The 16458-nt window shown below is 43.9% G+C and overlaps 1 protein-coding gene across 1 annotated transcript in view; it reads right to left on the minus strand.

Moving 5' to 3' along the window:
• NAA15 (N-alpha-acetyltransferase 15, NatA auxiliary subunit) overlaps positions 1 to 16458 on the minus strand; it is a 2782393-nt gene that overhangs the window by 2241405 nt on the left and 524530 nt on the right. The window contains exon 4 of the mRNA XM_044060403.1: positions 658 to 815. Coding sequence (XP_043916338.1) covers positions 658 to 815 — 158 coding nt within the window. The remainder of the gene's footprint in view (positions 1 to 657; positions 816 to 16458) is intronic.

The following is a 16458-nucleotide window of genomic DNA, read 5'->3' on the forward strand; positions in this document are numbered from 1 at the left end:
TTACATATTAATGTTTCAGACATTTTACTGCAAAAGGAAACTTGGTATATTTTTAGACTGGATACTTCTTATAATGGTCTCAAAAGCTAATTTATTATGTATTTTTATAAGTTATGTAGTCCTCTAACATTTTAAGGAACCTCATAATTGGTAAAGATTATAGCAGACGTTAAAATGTAATTGTTAGAACCATTGAAAGCAGATGTTGAATGGGTAGTTTGACTTAATTTGAAATAAATACAATTTTCAGCTCCATTTATGACTCAGGTGTTACATGTACGGACTACGAAGCAGTGCACTGGCATACACACATTCTGTATTTCTTTGCTGCAGACAGTGAAGTTGCAATGCACACATCGGACTTCCCCTAAAATTCTGATATGACAGGAGAAAATGCTGAGAATGGATTGCATAACTGTCACTTTTGAATGTTGATTCAGAGCAAAGAAAAGTCCAGAACTGGCCTTCAGCTGTCTCGACAACATAAGGATGATCAAGGGCAAACTCCACTATACCACATTAAGATCACAGTCCTAGGAGAAACTACTACTGTAGCCAATCAAAAAAACTACTACATTTTAAAATTTGCAAATCTTCTGCTTTAACAAATAAATCCACAAAGACTTCCATCACCAAAAAGGATCCGCATCTACTTACCCTATAACCTTCAAGGTCCCTCATCTGAATTTGCAGCAGAGACAAATCACGCAGAATCTGAAGATTGTCCTTATCCCACTTTAGTGCATTTCTGTAACATTTAATGGCTTCGTCATACTTCTTGTCTGATCTCTGGAGAAGTCCATACACATGCCAGCCTGGAAAATCTTGTGTCAAGGAGAACAGTTATAAAATTCACAGAAATACTATACAGTTGTGTAAGCAATCTTACCACAACAGTAGATGTTAGGAAAAAAAATCACTGCGGCAGTGACCTAAGCTCTGTGAAACATCCTGCCAAGATCTGCCCCCCCCCCCCCAAAGCTGGATGTCACCTTCGATGTGCCATACCTACTGACTTACTTCAGGAGTGCAGGGATAAAATAGCAGCTATGGTGCAAATGCTGGCACTTTCTTGCCCACCTCCCCACAAAAAAGCACACCCTTGCTAACAATAACCAAAATCAGCATGGACTGAGGCAGTGGCTACTGCAGCAATGAATCTATTCTAACATCTGTTGTGGCATAATTAGACAACTAAACCATGCTCTTCAGATCATTGCTGCAGTGTCCTACGCTACAGGAGTCAAATGCTAAAACTTAGAGCAAGGGATGCAGAATATGGGTCAAAATCCATGAGCCTTCAGACAACCGCCCTAGCAAATCGTACTCTGAATCTAGAGAAGGGATCTAGTTTGTGATATTTGGTAAAGGTGTACAAGGATGACCAATTTGCCATCTCCAGCCAATTTCTACAATCAACTTCTTTCCAAAATACTGCAAAATAACCACAGCTCTGTTAGAATGGGCTTTAACCTTGCCAGGTGTACATTTATAGTGACGGTAGCAAATGGCAATAGTCTGGGAGAGTCATCCAGAAAGTCTATTTTGAACTACTTGCCCCTCTGTTTTGCCTCTAAAGGAAATCAGCTTTTCAGCAACTCTGAAGAATTTGGTTCTGGCAATACAGTATTAAGCATTTCTTATCGCCTTCCAAAGTCAGCAGAATTCTCTACTCCCTCATTTCTCAGCTATGGAAAGAAAACGGAGATTAATGGCCTGGCTCAGAATTTGGAAATAACCTTAGGAGTAAATGAAGGGTTCTCTCACATCTTTATGGAAAAATGAAACTGGGATGGGTCACTGTTAAGATTTAATTCGTATTCTTTTGGCAGAAGTCATGACAGCAATTAACACCATTTTCCAGGATAATTCAGCCTCATATGCTGGTTTAAAAGAACACTTTGCAAGCTTCTCTAGTACAAAATAAAGATCCCAAGAAGGAGCCTCAACTTTAACAGATGGACAGATAATTAAAACCCCTTGAAAAACTTTCACTTGAAATGGAAGAAATCTAAGGTCAGACAAGGAGAAATGGCAGACAGATTAATCTTAGATGATTTTATAGCTCTTGCTAAGCTAAGAATCACTTTCCCAAATATGATTTTCAAGTGGCAGGTATCATTGCCTCCTAATTTAATACCTGCTGCATAACCTCAGAGAAGAGGTGCCTAAAAGGTATTAAAAGCTATCATCCAGGCAATCAACCGAAGGAATTGAAGGCTGGGGTGAGCCAAATAATCCCTGTCCTGTCTGAGCAAGTCCATTTTGTGAGGAAGCTTGTAGTAATTGCCTTTGGCCATTTTCAAAAATAAGGCAGAACCATAGGTGCCTGGACCAAAAAGAGGATTTACCATTATAGCCTTTGGGGAGTCTCCTGGCTAGTAAAGGAAAGGGTGTAAACAAAAAAGGTTATGTACTTACACCATTCATCTGTGGTGTTCATTTTAATTCAACTGTTGGGTTCGAATCTGATCCTTGGATCAGACTGACTTTTTCCACCTCATGGAGCACAAACTCTCTAGCTCCTCCCTTACCCATAATGTCCTTGTAATTAACATACCTCAGATTCTGTTTGCTGTCCCTGAAACCAGAAAGTATTAAAAAGTGATGAATCAACAGAATCTGGAACTCAAAGGAACAATAGTTCCTTCAGTATCTTACAATCCTTCCAAAAGTCAAATAAGGAGCGGGGTGGAGGGAAGTTGAAGAATGAAAATTAACACAAATGAAGCATTATGGTGAGCACATAACTTTTTTTTTTTATTTGATGTGATCATTTGCATTCATTCCTCAAATGTTGGGACAGAGCCCCCAGCTACCTAAACCCTGGGAGGACTCCAAGAAAAGATGTACCAGACCACCACCAAGCCAAAGGCTGCTCTTACCCTAGAGACCAGATCCAATTTGTAATGGGCAGTAAAAGTATGAAGATGAGCCTAAATTGCGCCTGCACAAATCATCCAATGACGTTCTGGATAAAAATGCTTAAGTTGCAACAGACCTGGTAGAACGCACTTTTGGTGGTTTGACAATCCCAGTTAATCATAAAAGGTAATACACTCGACCATTTGACTAAAGTCAGTTTAGAAAATGGTTTGCCTAAGACTCCGAAAGAGACCAAATTGTTCTGATTTCCTAAAACTTATGGTTCTATGTAGATAAAACCATAATTGCCCATGAACGTCCAAAAGGTGCAATGCATATCCTCCCTTATTTGAAAAGTTTGGAAAGACTGAGGTTGATAATTTGGTTAATACTGGATTCTGAAAACACCTTAAGAAAAAAAAAAAAAAAAAAAAAAAAGGAAGGATTGGGCCACAAGAATACTCTATCCTTATGAAAAATCAAGTAAGGAGGATTGGATGACAGGGCCTACATTCTGACACTTGTCTAGCAGAAGTAATGGCCACTAAAAAGACAGTTTTCCAGGTCAAGAATTTTAGTTCACACTTAACTGATGGTTCAAACAGATTGCGTTAAGGTTTGTAAAACAATGTTCAAATCCCAAGGAGATGGATCTTTTAACAGGGGGGGGGGGGCTAAGTTCCCCTTAGAAAAGCTTTACAAAAGTTTGTAGTAGGCTAAAGAGGAGTTATTTATACCTGTATGAAAAGTACAACTAGCTGCCACTGCCAATTTAACAGTAGAAGAGGTAGCACCTTCATTGAAAATTATAGCTAAAAATTCAAGAACTTTAGAAACCAGTGCTTAAAAGGGATCGAGATTTTTCTGCTGAGCCCAAATAGCAAATCTTTTCCCATTTACTTCTATAACGTTTCCTGATGGAAGCTTTATGAGATTATAGTAGAATATGACAGACCAGAGAGGACAGCCTAGGCTGTCTAGCAATCAATGGAAAAGGAGAAACCATGTGGTCGATTTTAGGCTTGAAATGTCTGGATGCCGGGTGAGATAGTAGATCTGCAGTAGGATCCTGAATACATGGAGGATGAAGTAAATGGGTCAAAGAAAGGGAAACAAAATCTGAAGAGGCCAATAAGGGGCAAGGAGGACAACTGTTCTCTTCAATAGAGATGCTTTATGAATAAATTTGGGGATTAGAGGTAATGGGGGAAAGGCGTAAAGGAGACAGAGGGGCTAATCGTGAAGTAGTGTGCCCCTTGGTGACACACCCAGTGGCGAGGGTGGAGGGAGTCAGGGCAAAGAAAGGAAAGTTGTGTAAAATCTTACCATAACCATACATGTCTTTCTCTTCCATGTTGCAGTATTCCTCTTGTGGGTTTACCCTTCTTCCGCTCCAGTTTGTATGGCCAGGTTTCCAAAGATTTTCAGTCCCTCTGGGTGTGTCAGGCATCTGACGTGGCTGCAGGAATGTGGGCCATAAAAGTGACGTCAGTAAGCACCAGCTCTCAGAACCTAGTAAAAGCCCCAGTCAGAGCCAGTATCACCCCGGAGAGCAAGTGCAGTCGTATAAGAGGGGAAGGTGGGTGGGAAGGAATCCTGCAACATGGAAGAGGACATCTATGGTTATGGTAAGATTTTACACAACTTTCCTATGTCCTTCTGTTTCAATGTTGCAGGATTCTACTTGTGGGTGAGTGCAAAAGCTCACTTAGGATTGGTTGATGGCCTAGATGAAGTTTCCGGGAATTCGTGTAGGATAGCCCTGGCAAACCCCACCCTTGCTCTGGAGATATGGTCCAGTTTGTGGCGTTTAATTAAGGTGTGAACTGAGGACCAAGTGGCTGCCTCAAGTATGGAGTTGGTGTCTAACCCTTTAAAGAAGACTCCAGAAGAGGTCATTGCTCTGGAGTGGGCCTTGATATTGCCGTGCAACATTTTACCATAGTGTAGGTAGCAGAAGGAAATGGCCCAGGAGATCCAGGCTAAAATGGTCTGCTTGTTCACAGCTTTCCCCAAGGCCCTAGGGTGGAAGGAGACAAACAGCTGGTCTGATTTCCTAAAGGGTTTGGTTTTATGCAGATAAAACCTCAGTTGCCTATGGACGTCTAGGGAATCTAGCATACACTATCCCCCTGTGGGTTAGGGAATAAGGTGGGCAGGTAGATGGGCTGGTTCATGGATAGGTCATTCACTACTTTGGGAATGAATGACTGGTTTGTCCTGAGGGTCACCCTGTCCAGGTGTAAGATTAGGAAAGGTGGTGTAGCCATAAGAGCTTGCAATTCTGAAACCCTTCTGGTGGAAGTCAGAACTACCAGCAATACAGTTTTCCATGTGCAAAATTTTAAGGTGGCCTTGTCTGCTGACTCAAAAGGGGCTAGTGAGTTTTTCTATAACATAGTTTAGGTCCCAGGGAGGGAGAGACTTTCCTAGGGGGTCCTAAGTGTAATACACCTTTGAGGAAAAGTTTGGAAAGGTGTCTGGAAGTAAGAGGTGGATCCAGGAGGCAGGCAGGCAGAGATAGCAGCCAAGTTTGCCTTCAGAGATGAGTAAGACTACCCTGTCTGCATGAGTTCACAAAGGTATGACAGGTTGAGAGGCATATTGCTTTCCAGCAGGTCCAACTGTCTTTTGAGACACCAAATAGAAAACCTTTTCCATTTAGAGAGAGAATTTCCTTGTGCAGAGTCTCCTGGCCTCCTGCAGGACACTGAGCACATCCACATTAAATAGGTGTCTGAAGGAGATCAGAATCCTATCCGCCATAAGGTGAGGTGCCTAGATTGCCACTGTGGGTGTATCAGAGTCCTCTTGTTCTGTGTGAGCAGGTCCACTGAAGGGGGTAACTTGTGGTGATTGCCCTTGGACAGGTGAAAAGGAGGAGGGAACCAGTGCTGTCTTGGCCAGTAGGGAGTCATCAGCAAGATTTTGGGAGAGTCCTGATGAATTTTCAGCAAGGCCCTTTGTATCAATGGGAAGGGAGAATGCATAAAGAAAGTTCTCCTTCCAAGTTAATCAAGAAGGCTTTTGTTGGTACTGCCTTGGGGTCTGGTGTCCTGGTGCAGTAGCCAGAAGCTGCCTGTTTATGGAGGAGGCGAACAGGTCTATTTGTGGAATATCCCACCTGTGGACTAGTGTCAGGAAAACATCTCTGTGCAGCATCCATTCATGGTTGTTTGAAATGGTTCTGCTTAGGTAATCTGCCTGGGAGTTGTGCACGGATGGGATATAGGCTGCCTGAAGGGTGATATCCTGTAAGGTAGGCAGTTCCCATGCCTGCAGAGCTTGTCCGCATAGAAGGTAGGATTTGTCCCCTCCCGGTTTGTTGAGATACCACAGAACTGTGGTGTTGTCTGTGAATATCTTTAGAGGGCCCTGCTCTAGGTAGGGCTGGAAGGCCAGTACAGCAAGGAGGATGGCTCTCATTTCTCTCACGTTTGTGTGATCTTGTTTGTGTCCATCGACAAACCTTGTACTTTTCTTTCCCAAAGAGTTGCTCCCCAGCCCAGGTCTGAGGCTTCTGTGTACATAGCTTGGGAGAGGGTGTATGCAGTGGCAGTCCTGGGTTTTGGGCTACCCGAGCCACCCACTATCTCAGTTCCTGATGCAAGCAGGGGAGCAGCGGGATCCTGAACTCTAAAGGGTGGGAGTGTTGGGTCTACAATGACCAGAGGTACCACTGAATTTTCCTCATGTGCATCCCTGCTAGGGGCAACATGGAAATGGTAGTTACCATGTAACCTAGAAGCCTCAGAAATCATCTTGCAGTCAGGTCTATTGATTGTAGTGCAGCAAGAAAGTGGTCTTAAAGGGATACCACCTTTTCTGCTGGACGAAAGGCCTTCATGAGGTCTGCCCTGATCCTGCAACCAGGAAGACAACATCTTGTGTGGGACTGAGGTGGGATTTTGGGAAGTTGATTATGAACCCTAGAGCCTGTAGGTTTACCAGAAGGTCCCGTGAGTGGCAGAGAAGAGTTTCCTTGCCTTTTGCCTGAATTAGCTCATCTAGTTAAGGGAATAACTGGATTCCCTTTTCCCTGCAGTAGGCGATGACTGGAGCCAGGCATTTTGTAAATATCCTGGGGGCAGCAGAGAGCCCAAAGAGCAAGGCACAGAACTGAAAGTGGGATGAGCCTGCCAGGAATCTCCGGTATTTCCTGAAGGCAGGCTTTAAAATGTGAAGGTAAGCATCCTTTATGTCCAGAGATGACAAAGCACTGTGTGGAAAGAGTAGGTAGGGTGAGAGCATCCTGAAAGCAGGAACTTTTAAGAAGGGGTTGAGGAGCGAGAGGTCTACAATCTTCCTCCATGTTCTTTCCTTTATGGGTACCAAAAAGATTCTGCAGTAGAATCCCTTTTTGCTTGTGTAGGTACTGGTTCTATGGTGCCTTGTAGTAGCACGGTTTGCAAAACCTGATGGAGGAGGGGTAGCTGACTGGGAGAAGGCTGTGGTATGCCCAGACTTGACGGGGGGGGGGGGGGGGGGGGGTCCAGGACATGAAGATGCCGTTCCATATGATGAACAGAATCCATTTGTCTGTGGTAATGAGTGACCATGCAGGGAGAGAGACGGGCAGACAGAGGTATGGTTGAGGGGGCTGGGAGCTGAAATTTTGGCAGGCAGTCAGACACCACCTGCCCTGTCAGGAAGGGGGGACCTTTGGATGGAATACTGAGAAGTCAGTCTTCTAGGGGGGTCTTCTGGACCTGGGAACTACAGGCCTGGAGGTTTTCTGAAACTGTCCCTGTCGGGTAGTTTCCTCTGGAACTTTGGAATAGACGATACTAGAATATATGTTTTACGTCCTGTAATTATTTTCCTTTCTGTTGTGAGGACTTAACAGTTCAGCCACTTTTGCACCAAAAAGGGCTGAGTGATCCAAAGGTGCGTCAAGGAGTTTGGCCCTGAAGTCATCTGGAAGAGGCTGGAGGCGCAGCCGTGAGTACCTCCTTAGTACTGAAGCTGATGCAGCTGACCTGGTTGAGGCTGCAGCTTATAACTGCATCTAAGCAGTGTCTACTCACTTGGGAGATGACTGCCATCAGTGAAAACAAGGAAGCTTTGGCTGCACAGTCAGGGATGCCATCTAAATCTTTAGTGGCTTTGTCCAGCAGAGCTAAGTAGTATCAGGTCATACGAGTTTGGTATTTGGCGGCTCTAAATGAGAAGGTAGCAGAAGTATAGATTTCCTTTTCCAACCTCTCCATAGTCTTGCTGTCTTTATCAGCAGGGAAGATGGTAGTGGTAGGAAGGAGCTTGGAGGCCCTGTCCATGGAGATGGAGATAGTGACAGGATCAGCAGGAGAGCACTTAAGGAGAAATTTCTCCATCTCAGGGACTTTAGAGAGTCTGTCTGCTCTACGTGGGGCTGGAGACTGGGAATCTGAGTTAATGGAGGCCGAGGCAAAAGCATCCAAGAATGCAGGTTGAATAAAAGGGATGGCAGAAGGACTGGGAGAGCCAATTTGAATAAGGTCATAAAACCTTTTTTGTACATAAGACATATTCAAGGATTGCCACTTAAAGTGGTCTTTCATCTTATTAATAGTTTCCCCAAAGTTAAGATCCTCTACAGGGGAGTCAGGTTCAACAGAGCTCTCCTCAGGAGATCCATATCCCAAGGGGGGGATGAGATATGGGAAGAGTAAGAAAGAGTCCTCAGAGGAATCAGACAATACTTCCTCTTCGGGCTGATCTACCCTCCTTTAATGGATGAGAGGTCTGGGAGGAGCAGTGGCAGAGGGTTCTGCAAAAGGCCTAAGGGCCATAAAGGCACTGAACAAGCTCTGGCTGAAGGCCTGCCAATCCAACATGCTTTCAGAGGTTGGAGTAGGTTTTTTGTTTTTCTTTAAAGGCCTCGCTGGCATCTGGCTAGGAATATGCCTTGGGTCAGGCATCGGGATGGCGGCGGTGGTGTCCGATAGGCCCAGACTAAAAACTGGTGCCCCCCGCCCAGCATCCAAGGCAGGCACCAGTAAATCCTCTGTGGACATGTCGTCCGCTCGAGATTGTGTGGCTTCCTCAGAGGTACCTGCTTTACCTACACTGGCAGATGCCAGATGCTCTGCCAAGTTGTCTACAGACTCAGGTATGGCAGACAGAGGCACAGCAGACAGTAGGCAGCTACGACTTGGCACTCTTCCTAGGCAGTTCAGATGGGGCATCAGGCACAGCCTCCATCCCTAATGCTATTTGTTTCTCAAGCTCTGATTCTCTAAATACAAATGTAAGTCCTGCAAACAGAGACATAAGGTCTTCGGGAAAAACGATCGGCAAATGGAGCCTTTCTCTTGGTCGTGTTCCCTGCCTAGACGAGAGACACTGGTCATGTGCATCTTTGTGGGGAATCTACTGACCGTACTTGCCCTTAACGGATGACATGAACAGACTATAATTATCAACAAAGTAGAAGCAAAGAATTCCCAGTGGGGTACTTGATCTTTCTTCGATCCGACATCTGTGAGAAGCAGGAGCACCTGGTGTACAACTGGCAGCTGAAAAGTTCTGAGGGCTGGTGTGTACAGACATCACTTTTATGGCCCACATTCCTGCAGCCACATCAGATATCCGACGCACCCAGAGGGACTGAAAACCTTTGTAAACCTGGCCGGACAAACTGGAGAGGAAGAAGAGTAAACCCACAAGTAGAATACTGCAACATTGGAAATAGGACATCAAGCTGCACTTGTTGAGGGGAGATGTAAAAGGATCACAGCATGGCTGTCCCCACTGACAAAATCCTTTCAGCAATCTTAATATTGAGGGACCACTTGTGAGGCATTAAAATGGACCTGCTTAACTTGTCTGCAATCACGTTGGATTTCCCAGGGATGTGTGCTATCGGAAATCAACTGGATGAGTTCATCCACTGGCGCACACACAAAGCTTCTTCACAAGGGGATTAAGATAAGACTCCCCTAATTTGTTGATGTACCAGACTAACATTGTCCACCTGGATTGCAATAGTCCCAGTGGGGAGATGATCCTGGTAGGCCTGCAATGCTAGAACGACTGCTGTAATTTCCAGAACATTCATATGCACTCCTCAGAGTACCACACTACTTGGTCTTTCCCAAGCAGTGCCCCCACCAGATTCGGGAAGAATCTGTTGTCATTATGGCCTTGGGTTGGGGGAACAGCAAAGGGATGACCTTGTACTTGGACTGGAGTATATCTACCATAAGAGAAGATTTTTGCAAGCCTGTGCTGTTTTGAACAGACTAGATAAAGGATGGTAGAGAATGGACCACTGAGTTTCCAATGTCCTCTGAAGAATTCTCATATGGTACCTTGACAACGGTACCAGGATGATTGCAGTGGACAAGATCAAAAAGCCTGAAGGATCAATCACGCTGAGAAAGAGCTTTGAATGATGTTTCTGACAAGGAACTCAAAAGTCTGAACTCTTGACAGAGGAAGAGATGCTGTTTGTTTGAGCAAGGTACCGATGAATTCCGAACTCTGTGTTGGTTCTCTGTGAGAGTTGTTGCAATTGACTGAAATGCCCAGATGGGAGCATAAGTGGAGTTCATAATCTCAAGCTAGAATCAGTTGATGCCTAGTGGATGCAGTTATGAGCCAGCCTAGATATGGAACCACACTGAATCCCTGCAGTCTCAAGTGAGCTGCCACTTGCCATATACTTGGGCAAACATCCTGGGGGGCTGTGGTGAGGCCAAAAAGCAGAGCTCCAAATTGGTAAAGACTTGTTCCCAACCAGAAACAGACATCTCCTGAATCTGTTCATTTTGATATGATAGTATGCATCCTAAAGATCAAGCACATCCAGTTGTCCTTGTGCAGAAAAGGCAAAATGGAGTTAACAGTGACCATCCGGAACTGGGCTGACTGATTTAGACAGCTAAGATCCAAAACTGGTCTCTAGTCCTTCTTTGGCACTAAAGAATCTTGAGTAAGTTTTAGACTCTTTCTGGTCTGGGGGACCCCTAGGATTACCATTTTCTACAGGAAAATGGTGTATATCCTCCACACCCATGAATCTTTAGTAATTTCTATCCAGGCTGTCTGGTGCATGGATAGATGGCCACAGACTTACTCCAGAGATAGTCTGGCCTTCTTTCAGGAGTGCTGGTAGGATCCATCAGAGAAAGTATCTCTAGATCCTTGGTTATGTGGACTACCTCTGCCACGGTGACAATCTTCCATTAGAGTCCATCCCTCTCCCCTGGAGGAACAGTCTCTCACGTGGATCTTTGAAGGGACCCTGGGACTTTCTAAACCACAATTTTTATCCATCTCATTGGTTCCCAAAAGAGGTCTGTTGAGAAGTCTAAAAACGTACACCCACAATAGACAGGGTTTTCCCTTCCTGCCCACACCTACAGTGTGCGTTTAATTTGAAGGGGAGGGTTTCACATAGTCACAAATGCATCCAGGCATGCCTTCTGATGGAAATACCTGAACCAGCCACCCATGAGTTACCTTCATGTGTGAGATACAACTCTCAGGGATGAGTTAGAAAAGGATTGATGGGTAGCCAACTGAGAAGCAGAAGAGCTCTCTGCCATCAAGAATATAAACCTAGTAAAGGATTTTGAAAGTTCTTTAATCAAATCCCTCTGAAACCTTGTGAAGTGTGCCAAATCATTCAGCAAATGAAAAGCAAAGGTACTTGAAGCATGGACACTTCCAAATTCTGTCCAGCACCCTAGACTCCTTGTTAGTGGGGTGTTCAGAGGAACTTTTTCTGATAGTGCCTTCTTTGTGGCTGCCGCCACAACCATGGCATCAACTGGTAATCCCTTGCTCCAATACTCTGTCCTTTGTTGGTGTCAGGATCCTATCTGGTCTCTTCAGAATTGACTCAATGGCGTCAAGCTCTATCCACACCAGTCGAAAGATCAAATCGATGAACTCGTTGGTGGGCAGAGTAACCCAAGAAGTAGATGGTCAGCTGCAAAAGCCTCCAGGAATGCAGACTCTTCTTAGGAAGGGCTGTCAGATCACCAACCACCCTTCTGCATTATGAGTTCCAGAATATCACCATATGAGACATCGGGTGTTAATCTTGAAGACCACCTTCCCACTCAATCTAATGTTTGTGATAAACCCTTGTGGAGAGTTCAAGTGCCTCCTTTTACACTTTCTTCCTAGAAACTTCATCAGGATATCCTGAAGTATCAGATGAAATTAGTACACTCTGTTGGATATAATGTTGACTGACTTGGGCTTGCTGTTCCAGTGGCACAGCTGTTTGAAGCTCTAAATGCATAGACAAATGGGATTGTGTAGTCATATGAAGGAAGACTAATCCGTACTCTGGGAACACAAAGCTCTCTCCACCACCTTGAAAGCAGAAAGCCTTACAGAGAGGGAGACTGACTGCTCCGAAAAGATATCCTTACAGACTGCAGCACCCCGGCCCCAAAGGCAGACTTGAGGAAGGAATCAAAGCCAAACTAAAGCCAAAGACTCAAAGGGCAGACACAGCTATGGAGTGGACTCCAAGGCCCTGGATTCAGCACTAAAAACAGCTCAGACACCATAATCTTCGGATCCACTGCAGATGACTCAAGAATCTTCGGATCCAACAACTCCAAAACTAATGGTCAGATCAGAAGAGCCGCCAATAATGGTGGGGTAGTACTAATAATGGTCTCCTGACCCAATGGGGGTCAGAGCAGGAAGAGCCCCCATTTGAATCTGTGCTGAGAGGAACTTCATCATCCTGTCCACATCAGCTTTGGTCAGACTTCTGGAAGAACATGCAGGAGATGCCTTAGATGATTGTCTGGAATGGTGAAGCTTCCGAAACTGCTCCAAGGAGGAGGAAGGTAGTTGTGAGGAGACTGGAATGAATGAAAAATGACATCAAATAAAAACATTTCCATCCAGGGAAATGAAAATGCATAGGCCCCGAGTACTCTGAGACCTACAGCAGACAGAGCAATTCTGCTCCAGATGGAAGCAAGCAGATTTATTTAAAGTGTTCCCAGCAGGAAGGCCAATTCATTAAAGACTCATGGGCTCAACTTCTACTCACAAGGGTCTGCCCTGGTCCTACTCAGCTTATCTGCCAAAATGTTCTGCTCTGATGGAATACAAGTAGCCTGAAGGGATAAAATGAGCAGCCTCTAGATCCCAAGCTACCACAGTCAGTATGCAGAGAGGCAAGTTAACTTTTACCAAGATGCACCCAATCTCCAGAAAAGGAAGGAGGAAAAATGTACCTTTTCTATTCCTCAGAAACAGTTACAGAAAAATACTTCAGATCCACCTCAATGCTATCAAGAGTGGCTGTTCCTTCCCAAACACAGGCAAGAGAACACACACAGAGGATGTTCCAGCCTCTTTGTCCACAGTGGCTTCTGCAGAAGCAGAGGAACCAAGAAATGAGTTATCCGAGAAACAACTCATGTCCACAGCAGAATCTTGTACTGGTGACTGAGGCACAGAAGTTGGACTGAAAACTGAAGCTTCCTCAGTACCTTGCCTTGTGGACTGGAGAGGGATTAAAAGATTTACTGGGACCAAGGGCCATGCTGAAAACAATTAATGTGGAGAAAGCAACACGCACCTTATGAAATCCTGAACACTAGAACCCAAAACAGTACATTTTCTCCATACAAAAAAAAAAAGACAGCTAAAAGGAACACTGAGAATTCCTCGATAAACACTTTACAAACCCCTGAACACAAAGGTCTAATTGAAAGAAAATAAGACTGCATTATTCCACAAAGGGAGCCCTACAAGTTCAGTATGGACACTTTGGAATCTGAAAAGAAATGCACTTCATAAAAAACTCGCGAGTAAAAAGAAAATATAATGTGGAAGGTTATCCCAAAGGAACAACGTATTTGGCTAGCCAGCAACAGGGTCTGGCCAATGGATGACCAAAGCACAGTAAGCGTTCATACAGTAGCAGCAAGAAAGTTCAGAACATTTGGCACCATAACTCCTAACTTGATCCCTACCCTTGTGTATGGCAGTAACTATGGAATGTGGAAGGTACCCGAAATCTTTGGAGGCAGCAAACCTTGGAATGACTCAAAGCTTAGGCTACTATACAAGTGATATGACGATCACCTGCACAACACACATACATAAAACTTCAACAGGCACACGTCTTCCTTTCAAATAAAAGCAAATAAAAGAGAATTCCAGTCGCTTACCTGTCCAATTGTATTACCCATTGCTAGTGAAAGGCACACTATACCTGCTTCAACTTTTCATTCTAGTTTGTGCAGTAAAGAAAAAGTGATAATACTCAATTACTTGGGCATGATGGTCTCCAGATGTCAAGTCCACGTTTAATGATTCTCGACTCTGAAAACAAGCATACAAGTATAGCATTTCACATCAGCAACACTTGCACACTGTAAATGACTTAGTATGTGGTTTTTATATATATATATATATATATATATATATATATATATATATATATATATATACACATATATATATATATATATATATATATACACACACACACACACACACACACACACACACACACACACACACACGAGGTAAACAAAAACACCCTCTTCTTGGTATAACAAACAGAAACTAAACAGAACGCAGTTCTTAAACAGTACTTATTAATTCAAAGTGGCCCCTTTCCAACACAACAGTACACAAGATTCTCAAATCTTGCTCAAAATATCAAAGCCTCACAACACAAGTAGCACTTAAACAAATCGGAAGATTACTGATCACTCCAGGACAGGTAAGCTACACAGGTACAACAGCCTTCATCCAACTTTCATACCCAGGACAGAGTCACCACTCTTCCAAAGTAGTCTTTCAACTGAAGATGCAAAGAACTCCTCAAAATCCCTCTACAGCTGGAGGCAAGTGTACTGTACCAACCTATTAAGCTTGGGCATAAAATACAAGTGGTTTTACCCTCATGCACTTCCAGTTTTCTGCCTGAAAAGCTTGTAACTGCCATCACCACACCACCTGAAGTGCAACATGAGTTCAGTCTGGGTTTTCCAGCCCTCTCAACTGCTGCTCCTAGTATTCGAAACTGGAAAACAGCCATCACAGAATCCCACACACACAAAGTGCAAAACTGTCAGCCCAAGCAGTATATTATTTTAAAGTGAAATAACTACAACAAAAAAAAACACACCTGCCAAGATTGGAATGTGTCTGTAGAGCCACTCAAGGGATGCATGGTCTGTAACCAATAAAACATCCCTGAACACCAGATAAACCCCATTTTGTTTTATTTAACGATCTAACAGCGAAACGCTCTTGCTCGCCTTTGAATACCTTCACTCAGCATTAACTTCCACCTTACACAGCAAATAGTGTTCATCCACCCCAGCAGCCTGTGCAGATACTGCTCCCAACCCTGCCTCATACATCAACGAACAGTGAACTATTAAGGGAAGTCAGGACATAAGTCTCAAAATAAAACAATCCAACTTCCTGAATGCCTGATCTGTATATTCCACTGACTTGGCATTCAATGCACAGGCCCTCCTCCTGGTTAAATCAGTCAATGGGCATGCTACACGAGCAACATTTAGTATAAATTTTCATAGTACCATACATGTCCAGAAAGGCCTCAGTTCTTTTGGTGAAAAGTATGGGCCAATTACATATTTCTGCTAATCACTTCCTATCATGCAACCCAAATACCAGGTTTTAGACTCACCCACTTTATACCTGTCTGGGTTAGAATTTCACTAGCTTGTTTGTGGGAACTTGGATCTTGGGAAAGCGACTTTCCAGACTTCAGATAAAAAAATTTTGGGGGGGGGGCTAAAAATCAAGTCCACAAACCTTTGAAATATGCTGGTACAACATAAAAGCAAAACAGCATTACCTTTATGTTGAAAAAGGCCATCAGAATGTGTTAATCACTAGAATTAATGGATTTGCCAATAACCCTTTCTCAAGTACAGCCTTGACAGAAATCTAGCATTACAAGCTTTCCCACCAATTCAGTCATTCCAAGGGTGGCATAAAAAACTAAATTTTGTATACTTTCCAGTTTTCAAGTTAATGGAAAACCTTAATCTCCCATTAGGTTTGACAAATATGGACAATGGGGCTAATTTTAACTCTAAGCTCGATATGACCCCTTGCTTCATAGGTTCATAAGTAGATACTAGGCTATTGGCCCTAGGGCCTATACAAGCCTAGCCAAAAATGTACCCTGGCTTTCGCTACCCAAGAAAATTATGTTCCTGTGCCCCTGACAAGCAGAACCACAGAAGTGATCCCCGGGGTGAATTTCCTATTATCCATCCAATCATCAAGATTTTTCTTGAAGAGTGCTAATGAGGAACTCTGTTTGACATAGATAGGTAGTCTGTTCCAGAGTATGGGAAGTCTCTGGGACAGGAATCTATCCCTCCAGCATGTTCTGTTTATTGTGGTGACGAGGTTTAGGTCCCTAGAGCGTGTAGCTCAGAGGGATTGGGATTTCTTTAAGTGGAACATGTCCAACAGCTCTGGGTTTGACATAGCTTTGTATGTTGGGCAGAGATCGCCTCTGAGTAGGCGATATGCGACGGAGTAAAGCTGGAGTTTTTTGAGACGGTCTGCGTAAGGCATCTGTTTGAGGCCAGTAATCCTCTTTGTGAGGTATTTTTGCGGCCTTTCCAGTTG

Source organism: Protopterus annectens, chromosome 2.part0 (assembly GCF_019279795.1).
Source record: "Protopterus annectens isolate FY-2018-M chromosome 2.part0, PAN1.0, whole genome shotgun sequence".
Classification (NCBI taxonomy): Eukaryota; Metazoa; Chordata; order Ceratodontiformes; family Protopteridae; genus Protopterus; species Protopterus annectens.